Below are 14,557 nucleotides of genomic sequence, written 5' to 3'. Positions count from 1 at the left end.
GGACCCCCTCGCCCAGGGTGCCTTGGCCGCGGGGCAGCGGGCAGCTGGCTGGACCACGCGCCCGCCGAGGGGCAGCCCCCGGCGCGCTTCTCTAGCCCTGGCGCCGAGGCAGCGTGGGCACCCTCAGCTCCGGGTCGCCCGCCCAGGGCAGGGTGACCCGGCGCCCCTCGTCCCTCCCGAAGGACCCGGCCTGCTCTCGGGGTCGACGCAGGGCTGACGGGCTGGTGCCCCTCTCGTGGCTGTGCCAGCCCACCGCGCGCGCTGCCTTGAGGACACGCTGGAGCAGCCTCCCCGCCTCCGGGCACCGGGAGCCGTGGCGAGCAAGGAGCCCGGAGCCGGGGGCATCAGCAGAGCTGCGTGTGGGGCCGGGGCCGGGCGCACAGGGGCAGGGGCACGGCAAGGGGTGCTGGCGGGGTGCATGCAGCTCCCCGTCTCGCCCCCTGTGTGCACCCCTCATTCCTCCCCTGTGCGCGCCCACCTTCGCCGCCGGCACGTCCCGGTCCCCCGCGGCGTGGCGGGYCCCAGGCAGCGCTCCGGCAGCGGGCTGCAGTGGGGGCCGTGCCCCCCCCGCGGGTCTGCACCCACCCCGGCCCCGTGCCTTGCTGCGTCCCTGCCTTGTGCTGCCGCCTGCCCGGGCCTCGGCTGAGTAAACCACGTTGCCAAACGCCTGGGCCGTGTCCTTTCTGCCGGGCCGCGGGGACCTGAAGCCGCGGGCGAGGGGCTGCGCGCGGGCATGAATGCGGACGCGGAGGGGCTGCGGGGAGGCAGCAGGTTTATTCCCAGCTCAGCACGCTCGGGGGGGCAGCAGGGCCAGCGCGGGGATCCCCACCTCGGGGCACCGCCGTTCCCAGGCAGGGGCAGCAGGGTCGCTCTGCAGAGGCGGGTGGCTTTCTCCCAGCCCCGTCCCCGTGCCCCCCTGCCCTGTCCCCAGCTCCCCGGGGGACCCTGGCTCCCCGGGCCGGGGGAAGGCGGTGTTGCAAGCGCTGCGGTGCCAGGGCAGAGGCGTGGGGAGGGGGGATGCCGGGGGGGACGGAGGCCCCTCACAACCAGCCGTTGGCGCTGAAGGTCTCTCTCAGCTCCTCCACCTGGGCTGGGCTCAGCGGGGCCAGGGGCGCGCGGCAGGGGCCCCCGTAGTAGCCGAACCACTCCATGGCCTTCTTCAGCCCTGGGATCCCGAACCGGCGAGTGACCTGCGGGAAGCGGGGTGCCGAGGCTTGGCCGGGGCCGGCTCTGGGGTCCCGTGGGGCAGGGCGACGCGGTCAATGGTGCAACGTGGCATGCCGGGCTCCTGCGCCGGCTCCGATGTGGGGCTGCACGGTGATCCCAGCCCCTGGGCTCACCGCCCGCCCTGGGACCACAGGGATGCGGGTGGGCCGAGCGGCTGYGTGGGGCGGTCGCAGCCCCCCAGCGAAGCACGCCCCATGGGGCAGGGGCACAGAGCGCGGCYGTGCGGGGATGGGGCTCCCGCGCAGGGGACGTCCCTGCCAGGGCACCGGGGTCCTTGCAGTAGGGCCAGCATCCCGCCGTGGGATCAGCACCCCCAGGGAGGAGCGGCTCTTCCCCCCATCCCTGCCTATAAATAGCCCGCAACTATCGCGCTGGGGGTCGGGCAGGCGCCCAGCGCCAGGGGACACGCTGTTCCTGGCATGGGAAAGCTGGCATGTCCCACCCTGCCACCTCCAGCCCGGCCCTCGCCTTGCCAACTGGGCGCTGCGCTGGCCCATCCTCCCCGCCGCCCCCCTCGCCTCCGGGGGGACCGTCTCCCGCAGCCCCGCGAGCGTCCCCGTCCCGCCGCCCCCGCGCCGCCGGCAGCGCTCGGGCTCRCTCACCGCCGCGTTGGGCTCGATGAGCCGGTGCTGCAGGTCGCGGGCCTCCTGCCAGCGCCCCTCCCGGCACAGCCGCTCCAGCTGGCACAGCGGGGCCCCCAGGACGTTGGCGAGGGCGCAGACCCCCCCAGCGGCACCTGGGGACGCCGGGGGCACGTTGGCAGCCTGCAATGCGCCCCCCCCCCGCCCGGCTGTCTCCCCTTCCCCGTGCCCCCAGCCCCACGGCCGGCTCCCCACGGCCCCGGGGCACGCAGGGGCGGTTGGCACCTACCCACAGCGTAGCTGGCCAGCAGGAAGCCGGCCGATCCCGCCAGCACCTGGAAATCCTCCCGCCGCGTCTTGTGGACGATCAGCCCCAGGCGGGTGATCTGGGGAGAGACACGCTGCGTCCCCGGGCCGGGCACCCGCTCGCCGCCCCGCCGTGGGGCTCCTTGCCCGGAGCCCGGGGCCGAGGTTTGGTGCCCTCGGCCTCCCCCCGCGCCGGGGGAGCGGCGCCCCACTCACGTCCCCGCCGCTGTCCTTGAGCCCGACGATGTTGGGGTGCTGCGCCAGGGCGAGGACGGCCTCCAGCGGCAGGTCCAGCCCGGTGTTGGCGGGCACGCTGTAGAGCACCACGGGGATGGGGGACGCCTCGGCGACCTGCGGGCGCCCGGGCAGAGCTCAGCGGCGCCGCCAAGCCCCGAGCTGGGGACGAGCCGGCGCGGGGCCGGGGCCGCTCACCTCCGCGTAGTGCCGCACCAGGGCAGCGCCGGTCATGGCCCCCCGGTAGTAGCAGGGCGTCACGACCAGCGCCGCGTCGGCGCCCGCCTCTGCCATGCTGACCGTCATCTCGATGGTGGCCTGCGTGGCTGGGGAGGAGGCCGGGCGGTGAGCGGCGGCCCCCCACCCCCGGGGCCGGGGCMGGGCCGGGAGGGGGCCGCCGCGCTCCCCGCGCGCACTCACCCTCGCAGCCGGAGCCCGCCAGCAGCAGGCGGTCCCTGGGCAGCGCGCGGCGAGCGCAGCGCACCACCTCCAGCCGCTCGCGGGGCGCCAGGTAGGGCTGCTCCCCGTTGGAGCCCTGCACCACGAAGCCTGCAACGCAAGGACGGGGCGGGCAGCGCCGGGGGCGGCGGCAGCAGGTCCCGGCGCGGGGGCAAGCCTGCACGGGGGCTGTGCGAGCGTGCACRTGCAGCGAGCGAGCACGCACGTGCAGCGTGCACGCGCGGGCATGCACACACGCATGCACGCACGCTGCGTGAAGGCCCCTGGGTGAGCCGCCTCGCCGAGGGGCTGCAGCCCAGGAGCAAAGTCCGGCGGGAGGCCGGGCACCCGCGGCAGGCCCGCAGCCTGCAGCCGCTGCCGCATGGCCCCGCAGGAGCCTGAGCAGCCAGTGGCCCCCCGGAGCCGGCAGCTCCCGCGGGGCGCCGCAGCCCRKGGCAGCGGGGCCRGGGCCGCGCTCACCTCGGAAGGGGATGCCGGCGTAGCRGCGCAGGTTGCCCTCCAGCTGGGCATAGTCCACCTCCTGCGTGGGCGAGAAGGGGGTGGCCAGGGGCGGGAAGATGCCCGCCAGGTCCAGCGTGGGCCCCGGCTCCGGCGGGGTGCTGAGCGCCCGGCGCAGGGCCGGCCGGAGCGGCGAGGCCAGGCGGGTGCTGAGCGCCATGGTGGCCCGGGCGCTGCGGCCAGCCCGCGACACCCACCCCGCCGAGGGGCTGTTAATGATTGACGAGGCGCGTGAGGGCTCCTGGCTAGCRAGGACGACACCGGGGGCGGCACCTGCACCAGCTGGGGGGGCTTTCCTGCCCCTCGGGAGCCCATGGAAGGAGCTCCGCTCCCCCGGCTGAGCCCCAGCCCGGAGCGCYGGCCGTGCTTTCCCCTTCCGCTTCCCGGGTGGCCGAGTCCCGAGATCGGCCCCCAGCTCTGGCAGCTGCCCCCCTGTCACTGGGGGACCGGAGCTGGGCTGTGGCTCGGTGCCGGCGCCAGCACATGCCACCCCGGCAGCGTGGCATCCCGGCGTCAGCCTGCTCGGGGTGCTGCCGCAGGGTCTCCGGCAAACGCGGGCGAGCGGGAGCGTGCCTGAGCGGTGAGCGGCGAGCACCGCGCTCAGCCAAAGGGGCCCATTTTGCCGTGCCCGTCGGGGAAGGGTATGACCGCTATTTCCCAGCATAATCCCAGCCGCCGGCACACGGCAGCTCAGGGGCTCCCTGAGGGGCTGGTGCTGGCTGCACGGAGCAGCCCTCACTGGAGTTTCCTCCGTGAGTTAGTCCAGGTTTTGCAGCACTGCCAGCGCCTCCCGGCAGCACCACGCCACGGCGAGGAGTCCCGCGGCTGCACCGCGCTGCAATGAATCGCCTCGTGCCCCGGGGGGGTTCGTCGATGCCAGCTTTTATTGACACGGACAAATCTCGGCTGCTCCTTGGAGCCGAGCCCGTCACGCAGGGACCTCCGTCTCCCCCTGCGGCTGCGCCTTGGTCTCCAGCGCCTGGCGYGTGTCTACCTGCCACTGCTGCACCAGGTCCGTCGGGGTCTTGCCGTCCTGCGAGCGCGGGCAGAGGTTGGGCGCCAGCCGGGCCGGGGGCAGCGCCCGGCCCCCCGCACCCTGCGCCGCTCACCAGGTTCTTGGCCATCATGTCGGCCCCGTGCAGGATCAGCATTTTGATGATCTTGTAGCGGCTGAGCCGCGTGGCGTCGTGCAGAGCCGTGTCGCCTTCCTGCGGGAGAGGCAGGGCCGTGCCAGCCGGGCCCCGGGGCCCCCCGGTGCCACCCCCGCGGACCGGGGCGCCGCGCGCCGCTTACCCTGTCCGGGGAGTTGATGTGTGCCCCGCAGTGGATGAGGTGCTCCACGATGTCGGGGTGGCCCGTCCGGGTGGCCACGTGCAGGGGGGTGCTCAGCAGCTGGGCCAGGGCAGGAGACGGACACCGGGAGGGATCGGCACCGCCGTCGCTGCTAACGCACCCGGCGGCGTGCCCAGCACCCTGCACCCCAGCGCGGCCCCGTCCTCGCGGGCGCTGCCCCAGCTCACCTTATCCTTCAGGTTGAGGTCCGCGCCGCGGTCCTGCAGCAGCTTCACGGCGGCCAGGTGGCCCCCCCGGCAGGCCCAGTGCACGGCGGTGCAGTCCAGCTGGGCGCGCAGAGCCCGCGTCACGGCGGGGCGCGCCGCCAGCCCGTCCCCGCTCCCTGCCCCGACGCGGTCCCCCGCCCGCGGCCACCTCCGCGCTCCCGGCAGAGCATCGCCTCCTGCCCGGCCCCGCGCGGCACGGCGGGACCCCGAACCTGCTGCCGCTCCGGCCGCGCCGTGCCGGGAGGCCAAGGCCGGCAGGGAGCCGGAGGCGGGGGGCGCGGGCTCACCCGGTCCCTGAAGTCGATGGTGGCGCCGCTGTCGAGCAGTTTCTGCAGGATGTCCATGTGTCCCTCCAGYGAGCAGCGGTGCAGGGCCGTGCGGTGGAACTGGGGGCACGAGGCACCGCGCTGGCCGCTGCGTCCGTCCCGCCTGGCCCAGCCTGGCCGTTTCCCCCGCTGCCACCCCCGGCCCCGGAGGCACCCGGCCCTCACCCACAGGCGCAGCCGGGCATGGCGGGGTGGCACGAGCGGGTCGTTGGAGGTGTCCCCCCATGACTCCGTGCCCCGGTGCCCATCATTGGGGCGCTGCGCCGGGGCTCGGCAGCCCGTGGGGAGCGCTACCTCGTCACACGTGTCCGGGGAGCCTCCATCTGCCAAAAACTTCTCGACGACGTGGATTTTGCCCTGGACGGCAGCTCGGAGGAAGGTCTCCGGCTCCACGGGGCCCTCCTGGGGGCAGGAGAGGCTCAGGGCCAGGGCACGGCACCGCATGGGGGGCAGCGTGGGGGGTGCCACGTCCGGCTCTCCCCACGGGGGACACGGAGGCTGGCGGGGGGCTGGCCACATCCGCGACCCCCATCCCGGCACCCCGTCCCGCGCCCCGGGGACGCCCCCCACGTACGATCTCCTGRGGCTCGGGGGGCGGCGGGGGCTCGGGGGTGGCCGCCCTCTCCTCCCGGCGCTTGCGGCGCTGCTTGCGCAGCTCGATGAGGTGCTGGATGCTCCCCACGTCGATGATCTCCCGCCGCAGGTCCACCGAGCTCCTCCGCACCCGCTCCTGGCCCTGGGGGGGACACACCGCCCGTGAGCCCAGGGAGCCCGGGACACTCACCCGGGGTCGCCGGTACATGCCATGCACCGTGCCTCCGGGAGCGGTGCACGGCATGGGGGGCCATGCCGCCCCCCAGCTGCCGCAGCCCCCCACCACGGCACCCCGTTTGCCTTTGCCCCATGCCCAGCCCCACACCTTGATGGCCTCGACGGCCCGGTTCCTGGGGCCGCGGCGCTTCTCCTCCTCCAGCTCCGGCGTGTCCATCCGTTCCACAGCCGGCGGCTCCCGGGGACCCTCGCCTTTGAGTCTCTGCACGGACACGTGGGGGAGGCTGAGCGCTGGCCCCGCTCCTCGCGCCCGAGGCCCCGGGCACGGGCACCCACCTCCCCGAGGCACCCACCTCCTCCTCCTCCGCCAGCTTCTGGTCGATGAGCTCCGTGGCCCATTGCACGTCCGGCTCCATGTCTGCCGGCTGCGGCCTCTCGCCCCCGCCGCGGCGGGCAGGGAGCGCCTGGCCCCGGGGCTGCGGGCGCTGCGGGCAGCTCGGCTGGCCACGGGGCTTTATGCCGCCGGCCCCTCCGTCCCGCTGCCCAAGGGCACCGACAGCTGTGGCTGCTCYGCATGACTGGGGCAGCTTTGTCATGAGCTCACCCTGCTGCTTTCGGTGGCCCCGGCTCACCTCCGCCAGCGCCCGGCCCGCTCTTAAAGAGACCCAGGGCCCCCGCYGCGGGCTGCGCGGGACCCCCACACTGGGCTGCACCGGGCACGGGAGGCCGGAGAGGCTCGAGGAGCGAGGCTGCGGGTCTCTCCTGGACCTGCCGGGCCCCAAGCACGCACCGCCAGCCCTCAGCACCCGGGATGCTCCGCTCGGCTCCCGTCGCCCCATCCCTGCAGTCGCTCCCCAGGTGCTGCGAGTGAGCCGCAGACCAGCCCGTGCCGGCACCGGGCAGCCCAGCCCCAATGACCCCACGGGGCCCACCAGCATCTCCGGGGCGCCCTGGCACATGGGGTGCAGGGGTGCTGCTCCCCGGAGCGAGGGGAGGCGAGGGCGCACCCCCGCTGGTGCCCAAACCCTTCGGCCGGGAGCAGGCGGCAGGCGCTGCCCGGGGCCGCAGCTCTCCCCGCTGCTTTGGAGGATGACCTCAGGTTCGGAGCGTCCCAAGCAGCCCGGCCAGGGCCTGGGCAGCCGGCTGGCCTCCGCGGGCGCACACGGGCAGCCTGGCAGCGGCACTGGGAAGCAGAGCTGGCAGCTATTCCCGGCACCGGCTGCATCGCTCAGCCCTCCCGGGCTTTGCTTTCCCCATTTGTAAGATGAGGCCAGCGCTGCCCTGCGCTGGGACAGTTAATGCGCTGGGCACCGGCCGCCGGGACTGGGCAGAGGACCGGAGAGGAGGGACGGAGGGGGATGCGTCACCCTCTCCGGGCAGCACTGGCCAGGCACAGCCTGTTCCCAGCGCCACCCTTGGGTGCTCTGCCCCGGGCGATCGCGGCGTGCCCTGTCGTGGAGCCAGCCCCGGGCCCTCGCCTTGCCAAAACGGAGCAGAGGTAGGACCGGCACGGGGACCCCACCGGACACCCCAGCCGGCCAAGGATGCTGGGGCTGGCGGAAGGATGAAAAGGCTTTATTGATAAATACACAGACTATGTACAGAGGGGAGACATCTCCACCCAGCCCAGCGCCCCGGGGGCCTCCCGGCTGGAGGGAGCAGGAGCCCCGGCCCAGCCTCCGGGCCAGGGCCAGCAGGTCATGGCCTCTCCCCGACAGGACCGCCCTGCAGCGGGGCCCTGGGCACGCCGACCCCCCAGGAGACGTTCAGTCTCGGACCTTCTGCAGCAAACGGGGCGCACGCCCGTGCCCCCAGCGGAGAGGGGCCACTGCGGCAGGCACAGCCCCGCACAGCCCTTTCCGAGGGAAGACCCAGCCTGGGGGCACCTTGGTGGCCCAGGAGCTTTGGGGAGGGGAGCAGAGGCTGCCCACGCGGGCTCCGGCTGTGATAGGGCACCGGGGGCACCCCTGGGGCCGCTGCTGTGCCCCTGCGTGGGACGGGACCTCCCGGCTCCGCCAGCCCCTGCCCCATCCTGCCAGGCCCGTGCAGGCGGGAGCTCAGTTCCTGGGCGGCAGGGGCTGGTTCACGATCACTTGCACGACAAAATCCTTCTGGATCTTGGTCTCCTGCAGCCGCGTGCGGTCGGTGAGCAGCTTCCCTGAGAAGAACCAGCGCTGCCAGGCCAAGTCGATGCCCTCCTGCGCCTGCAGCTGCTTCTTCAGCTGCCCGATGGTGTCGCCCATGCTGGCGTTGAGCCGCAGGTCCTTGCCCGTGGAGAGGCGCACCTTGAGGGCGAACTCCCGCCGGGCGTTGGGCAGGGGCTCGGCGGGCTCCGCGCTCTCCTCGTCGCTCCGCTCCAGGATCAGGTTGACGGGCGGCGCGAGGCAGTACACGGGCAGCTGGTACCGGTTGCCCAGCTCATCGTAGCACTCAGTCAGGGACCCTGGGGACAGCGGGGTGAGAGGCTGTGGGCACACGGGCACCCCCGACCCCGGATGTCCCCCACCACGCGGGTCCTGGGGCTGGCGGAGGGCACGGGGCCACCCCCTGCAGCGGGCACAGAGCCTGGCTCGCCCCCCTTGGCGCGGCTGAGCCCTGCCTCAGCTCGGCAGAGGCACGAAGGCAGCTGGTGGCCTCTCTCCTGTCCAACCCAGGGCTGCTCCCAGGGCCCCGATGTGCCCACAGGGCTCCCCCGGGATGTGGGGCAAATAGCGCCCCTCCACCAGCCCCGCTCCGAGCCCCCGGTCCTGTCGCTCACCGTGGGGCAGGGTGATGCTGGCTCCGTCCAGGATGGCCTGGGCCAGGCTGTGGTCGTTGGCCTCCACGGCATAGGCAGCTGCCTTCAGGGCGTCCCAGATCTCCTTGCGGCCCTCGAAGGCGGGCGCCGTGTCCCAGAACTCGTCCCGCTTGCTGCGCAGCTGCCCGTCCGTCATGGGGTAGTCGCTCTTCCACTTGGGACGCTCCTTCTTCAGCGGCTCATTGCGGCCTGCGGAGGGAGTGGGAGGCTCAGCCGCGGGACGGGGCTCCCAGGCGGCCCCCGGCCCCCCGCCTCCCCAGCCCTACATCCAGGGGAAGGGCGCTCTGCCCGCTGTGGGCCGCGGGCACCCCTCCCGCTGCGCACAGCGGTGTCCTCGGCTGAGCACGGCTGGCCCTGCCCAAGGGCCCCACAGCAGCTGCCCCCAAGCAGCGTCCTTGCCCCATCCCCTGCGCCAAGGGGACCAGCGGGGTGGCCGCAGGGCCTCGAGGCCCTTTGAGGCAGGGCAGTATTTATAGCTCGGGGAATTAGCCAGGGAATAAGCTGGTGACTCGGAGCGGAAAAGGGATTACGGGGGCTGAGCTGTGGCCCCGGGGGGAGGGCAGGACTCCTGGGTCCTCTCTGGCCACCCTGCCACCCCCGCCACGTGGGTGCCCCGGTGCTGGGGCTGCAGGGATCGACTCCGGGCAGCACACGGCTGAACACACGGGGCTCCCCGCGGCCTCGCCGAAGGCCCCCGGAGCCATGCGGAGGGCAGCTGCCCACAGCGCAGACCAAGGCGCCTTCACCTAGCTGGCGCCCGGCCGGGCAGGGGGGCACACGCGCTGCGACGCCGCGCTGGGGAAAGCCCTGCCCGAGGCGGGATGCCCCGGGGAGGCGATGCTGCGGGAGAAGCCCCCGGGGTGCTGCCAGCCCGCAGGAGCCCCTGCGATGGGTGCAACGGAGCAGGTCCTCCCTGAAACAGCCCCCCAATGCGCTCCCTGCTCAGTGGCCTCTTGGGCAGCCCCCGGGGATCCCCGAGCACCCCGCACAGCCCTGCCCTCGCCGAGCCGGCCCGCGGCCCCGTGGGAACAGCCCCGTCCCACCGGCCCCACAGCAGGGCCGGAAGCAGGGGGCAGGAAGGAGCTGCTGTCACTCCCAGCTGAGCAGGGGACAATGCATGACAACAGCTCCTTCCTGCCTCCCCTTTCCGTGGGGCCGGCCAGCGGGACTGCTCCTGCCGGGGGGATGCGGGAGGGCACGGAGCCCCGGGCAGGAAGGATGCCACGTGCCTGCACAGCGACCTGCCAGGCACGACCCGACACCAGCAGCTGCCGCAGCCCTGCGCCACCCGCCTGCACGCGCTCCAACCACTGCACCGGGGACGGCCAGCTCCTGGCTGAGCCACATCCCCCGGAAGGCTTTTTCCTGGGCAAGCACGCAGCGAGGCGACGCACGACGTGACCCTTCTTTGCACCAGCCCTCACTCTCCCCTGCCTTTCCTTGTGCGAGACAGATGACGTGGCACCTGCTTGCATAGCGAGCACCTGGCCCAGAGCTGGGTGCAACCCGTGGCACCCACCCCGGGGGCCCCCACGGGGCATGGGAGAGCTCAGCTACCCCGGAGGACCAGGACCCAGGGCAGGGCGCCAAGTGTCCTTGAGCAGGACCCGCGGGCAGCACCCTGCCTGCGACCTCATCCCCCGAGGAGCGAGGGCAGCCGGCTGCAGCCAGCGCTGCCGATTCAGCAGTCACGGTGCTGGGCAGGAGGGATTTGCAGCACCGCAGGACGGAGCAAGGTCAGGGAGAGCACCTGCCCCGGGAGGGCGGCGGAAGGGCGCCATTGCGAGCCTGAAGGACGGAGAGCTGCGGGACGTGGGCAGAGCCGGAGAGCCCGGCTTCACGCTGCCTTGGCCACCAGGGCCACCGTGGGCGTCCTCGGGAAGGCTGCGAGCCGCGGAGGGAGGCCGGGCGCAGTGCAGGGCTGGGGGGAAGGTCCCTGGCCCTGCTCCGGCAGCCTCCCAGCCGCCTGCCGCGGCAGGCAGCTCCGGCACAGCTGACACCGCTCCCCAGGGCCAGCCAGGCGAAGACGCAGGGCTCCCGGGGGGACAGCGCGCGGGGAAGGTCCCCTGGCGCAAGGCGCCCCGGCCAGCACCATCCTCCCTGCTTCGTTTCCAGGAAAGGGAAGAGGGCTGGCGCTCGGCGCCAGGGCCGGCTCGGGCGAGGAAGTGGGATGGGAGCGGCGGGGGACGCGGGGCCCGGATGTGCTCCCGAGCTGGCAGCGTGGGAGGGAGGCCAGCCAGCGGGAGCGGGGACAGGCTCGGGCCGCGCAGCCGCCCCGGGAGCCTGGCCCAGGTAGGCAGGAGCTAAGCCTCTTCTATTGATCGCTGCTGCTCAGCCCGGGCCCGGCTGCCTCTAATCACCTTGCGCCGCTCTATTCCCGGCCCGTTGTGCAACCCTCCACCCCCTTCCCGGCGCGGCGCCGCGGCAGCACCTCGAGACAGGTCCGGCCGCTTCCTGCGCCCGGCCTCGTGCCAACAGGATCTGGCTGGCAGCCTGCCCCCCGCGCCGCCGTGCCCGCGCTCCCTGCCTGCGGCTCGGCCCCGCTTGCAAAGCTCCCCTGGCGCGCGAGGGCCTCGGGCGGCAGGCGCAGGGCCCGGAGGCTCGCTCTGCGGTGGCGGCGAAGCGCAGGTGGCACACGCCGCCGCCTCCGGCCGTCCTGGCAAGCCAGCGGTCCCCTCCTCGGCCAGGCAGCCGCGTGCCTCCGGCAGCCCAGCTCCGCTCTCCTGCCCCTGCCCGGGGACACGGCCGTCGCCTGCGCCGGGGAGCCCTGCCAGGAGCCGCCTGGAGGCAGCGCAGCCTGAGCCTGCAGCCGGGACCGGCCGCCCCCGGGGCCGTTTCCTCCGCGCAGGACCCCTCTCTCCGGACTGCCGGTCGGGAAGGGGAGGGCAGGGAGCAGCTCGCAACAGCATGGTGCAGGAAGAGGGGGCGAGAAACGCCGGATCCACCTGGCGCCGCGCAGGGTCACAGCAAGTCCAGGCCGGGCAGAAGCCGGCTGGGCACAGGGGCTGCGCGGCAGGGCTCCCGCGGCAGAGGACCTGCTCCCTGCTCCACCGCAGCAGGGAACCGAGCCCAGTTTCTCTCCAAGAAACAGGCTCCAGCCTCTCGCCCCCCACGCGCTGGGCTGGGAGTGCCCGCTCCGGCAGCGGGCCCACGGTGCCTGCCGGAGGCGAGGCGGGCACGGGGCGCTGCGCTCCCCTCCCGGCCGACGGCAGCTCCCTGCGTGCCGGGACCTGCCAGCCCTGGGACTGTGTCCCCACGCTGCGGGCGAGGGCAGCTGCAACCTTGCTTCATCCCCACCCGCCGGGGCGCAACCCTCCGCCGCCTGCCAAGGCGGCTCCCGCCGGGAGCAGCAACCAGGGGCTGATGTCACTCCGCAAGCAAGGGCAGGAATTGGCCCGGGCACCCAGCCCCGGGGACGGCCCAGCTCCGCCACAGGCCGCGAGCACGAGCCACCAGTTTGGTAAACCCCCGGGAGCCCCAGGGCTGCCCCGGCACGTCGTTGCCTCCGCTGCCCGCCTGCGCCCTTGGCAGGGAGCAGGGCACACGCAGGCGCTCTGCCCTTGCTTCCCGAGGAAGGGACACGCTCCAAGAAAGCGGAGGCGGTCAGCGTGGCTGCCGGGGACGCCGCGGCAGCGGGAGGAGGAAGGCGGGCTGGCCGAGGAGAGCTCAGCAGGGATGCGGGATCCTCGTAGGGACCGCTCCAGGCCGGAGGGGAAGGCGGCAGCGATGCCGGAGACGCCGGCAGGAACGCGGCTCTCCAGCCAGCCGTGGCCCTGCGCGGGAGGGGGCCCCCGCGATCAGATGCTGTGGCAGCAACACACACCTGGGAAAGCGGCTGAGAGCCCAGCTCCGGGACGAAGCGAGACCTCGCAGAGCCCCTCCGTCACAGCTCGCCTGGCGAGGGCGCAAAGGACCCCAGCGGGCCTGCAGGTGGAAAGGAGAGCCAGGGCCTCCGGATCGGACCCTGCCAGCCACAGCGGCACAGAGCCAGCACGGAGGTGTTTACCAAGGGCCTTGCACACCCACAGAGCTGAGCAAACAGCCCTGGCCGGGCCGGGGGCCCAGCAGCACCCGCACGTTTGCAAGGACACGTCCGCATCCCTAGGCAGGACAGCGCGGGGGCCGGCGTGCGCCACGGGGGCTGCGACCCCCGGGAGGAGCAGGGCTGCTATCRCACAAACCAGACCCGCGTGGGCTTCCACGGGGAGCAGCTCCGCAGAGCGGCGAGGCACAGCTCACCTGGCGCCGGGAAGGCCGTGCCAGGCGGCCGCGCTGCTCCGGGCACCGAGCCCACAAAGCTCGGGGCCAGAGGGAGCGAGCCTGTCCGCATGCGCTGGCAGGGAGACAGCTCCGCAAGGGAGCCCCGGAAAGGAGCCCCGAGGCCACCTGGCCGGCTGCAGGCAAGCGCTGCCTGCCATGCACCGAGCGGTGCCTCCACACAGGGCACCGTGCACCGCGTCTGCTGCCCTTGGGGAACATCCCAAAAGCCCCCGGAGGGCTGGGACGCAGGAGCAGTTGTCCTAAAGCACTGTGCACAGGCTTCACCCACTTTCACCAAGGCAGGGCCACGCTATTCGCGGAGCAGACCTGCCATCCTGCCGGAAAACCTCTTTTCCTCTCGCCCGCCTGCAGCCCGGCTCCCCGGAGAGGGCCGGGGCTTCCCTCTGTCCTCACCCGCACGCACGGTGCTTCCTGTTCCTCCTCTCCAGCCTCCTCAAGCGCTTGGCTCCAAACACCGTAATTAGCAGTGGGTGCAACGCGCGCTGTTATTGCACCGGCTGGGGAGGAGGGCGCCGGCAAGGGAGGCATGATTCACCCTGCCGCCCGCACGGCTCTTGGAGGGGCCGGATTCGGGAATGCGGGGAGCTGGTTCTTGCAGGGTGCGATCCCCCCGCGCACTCCGAGTTGCAACAGAGCCCGCCAGCGAGCTTTCCCCGGGGACCGGCACCGCTGCAGCCAGCCGGCGACTCCGGAGGTCAAGACGCGCTGGACCAGGTGGCAGCAGCCAAGTTAATTCCCGCAGGCAGGGAGCTCAGCCGGGACGTGCGGCCGAGTGGCCGAGCCACCGTGCGGACGGTGCCACGCGCGGCGGCGTCCCGGGGAAGCACCTTACGTAAGCACCCTCACGCAGGTATTCGGTCGGGCTCCCGGGCAACTCGGCGCAGCCCGCGGCGTTTGCAGGGGCACGGCTCCCTCCCGACGGCAGGACGCCCGCGGAGCCGCCCCACGCCAGCCGGTCCCCCAATCCCAGCGGGAGAGGGGACGGGGTCCCCGCAGCCACGCCAGCGCGTGGGCAAGGCGAGACCCCACACAAGAGCTGGCCGGACACCGGATCCCTCCGTGCCGGGCGCAGCAGGACAGAGCCCGAAACGGGGGCCGCCGCGGCGCACGTCACCGGCCACGACGCCCCCTTCGCCCCCGGCACCGGAGGGCACCCGGGGGGCGAGACCTTTGCTTTGGACGCTTCCCAGCGCAAACCTGGCGGAGAGAAGTGCTCCGGGGCTCGCGCAGGCCTAGAAGCAGCGGGAACCGGCAGAGCCGGGCAGGACGCGATGTGACACCCCGGGCCTGATCCTGATCCTGATCCTGCCCCGCGCCTAGCGCGGTACCGGAGCGCAGCGGCGCCGGCTGCGAGGAAAACGCCCCCCGCCCCGCGGCGCTGCCGCCGCCGTCCCCAGTGCCCGCGATCCCCCCCGGGGCCCCCGATCCCCGCCGGTGGCCCCAATCCCCGCCGGTGGCCCCCGGACGCCCCGCTCACCTGCTCGTTTGCGGGGGTTGCCGGCGGCGGGCCGCTGCCGG

General features: G+C 73.8%; 3 protein-coding genes across 5 annotated transcripts; all 3 read right to left on the bottom strand.

The window, feature by feature from the left end:
- Positions 1-932: 932 nt before the first annotated feature.
- Positions 933-3,465, bottom strand: HOGA1 (4-hydroxy-2-oxoglutarate aldolase 1). Its single transcript, XM_026069861.1, has 7 exons — positions 3,267-3,465; positions 2,769-2,897; positions 2,547-2,674; positions 2,331-2,465; positions 2,098-2,194; positions 1,830-1,963; positions 933-1,190 (listed from the first exon to the last, which is right to left on the bottom strand). Exons 1-7 carry the CDS (start codon positions 3,463-3,465, stop codon positions 1,041-1,043), a joined length of 972 nt encoding a protein of 323 aa, XP_025925646.1. The 3' UTR covers positions 933-1,040.
- A 686-nt stretch (positions 3,466-4,151) lies between these two features.
- ANKRD2 (ankyrin repeat domain 2) lies at positions 4,152-7,655 on the bottom strand. 2 transcript variants are annotated; one of them, XM_026069836.1, is made up of 9 exons: positions 6,315-7,655; positions 6,110-6,223; positions 5,765-5,926; positions 5,485-5,592; positions 5,152-5,250; positions 4,826-4,924; positions 4,599-4,697; positions 4,415-4,513; positions 4,152-4,338 (listed from the first exon to the last, which is right to left on the bottom strand). In XM_026069836.1, exons 1-9 carry the CDS (start codon positions 6,918-6,920, stop codon positions 4,234-4,236), a joined length of 1,491 nt encoding a protein of 496 aa, XP_025925621.1. In that variant the 5' UTR covers positions 6,921-7,655; the 3' UTR covers positions 4,152-4,233. The 2 variants fall into 2 exon arrangements, with proteins under 2 accessions (XP_025925621.1, XP_025925620.1); XM_026069835.1 differs by having other exon boundaries at positions 4,225-4,697; positions 5,152-5,592.
- Positions 7,656-7,917: 262 nt separating this feature from the next.
- UBTD1 (ubiquitin domain containing 1) lies at positions 7,918-14,551 on the bottom strand. Of its 2 annotated transcripts, none has more exons than XM_026069837.1 (3): positions 14,517-14,551; positions 8,720-8,947; positions 7,918-8,404 (listed from the first exon to the last, which is right to left on the bottom strand). In XM_026069837.1, the coding sequence occupies exons 2-3, from the start codon at positions 8,892-8,894 to the stop codon at positions 8,019-8,021; spliced, it is 561 nt and encodes a 186-aa protein (XP_025925622.1). In that variant the 5' UTR covers positions 8,895-8,947; positions 14,517-14,551; the 3' UTR covers positions 7,918-8,018. The 2 variants fall into 2 exon arrangements, with proteins under 2 accessions (XP_025925622.1, XP_025925623.1); XM_026069838.1 differs by lacking the exon at positions 14,517-14,551 and adding an exon at positions 14,237-14,259.
- Positions 14,552-14,557: the final 6 nt, after the last annotated feature.

The sequence above is a fragment of the Apteryx rowi genome, unplaced genomic scaffold, assembly GCF_003343035.1.
Source record: "Apteryx rowi isolate R43461 unplaced genomic scaffold, aptRow1 scaffold_3, whole genome shotgun sequence".
Taxonomy (NCBI): domain Eukaryota; kingdom Metazoa; phylum Chordata; class Aves; order Apterygiformes; family Apterygidae; genus Apteryx; species Apteryx rowi.
This window is presented reverse-complemented; position numbering and strand designations above follow the sequence as displayed.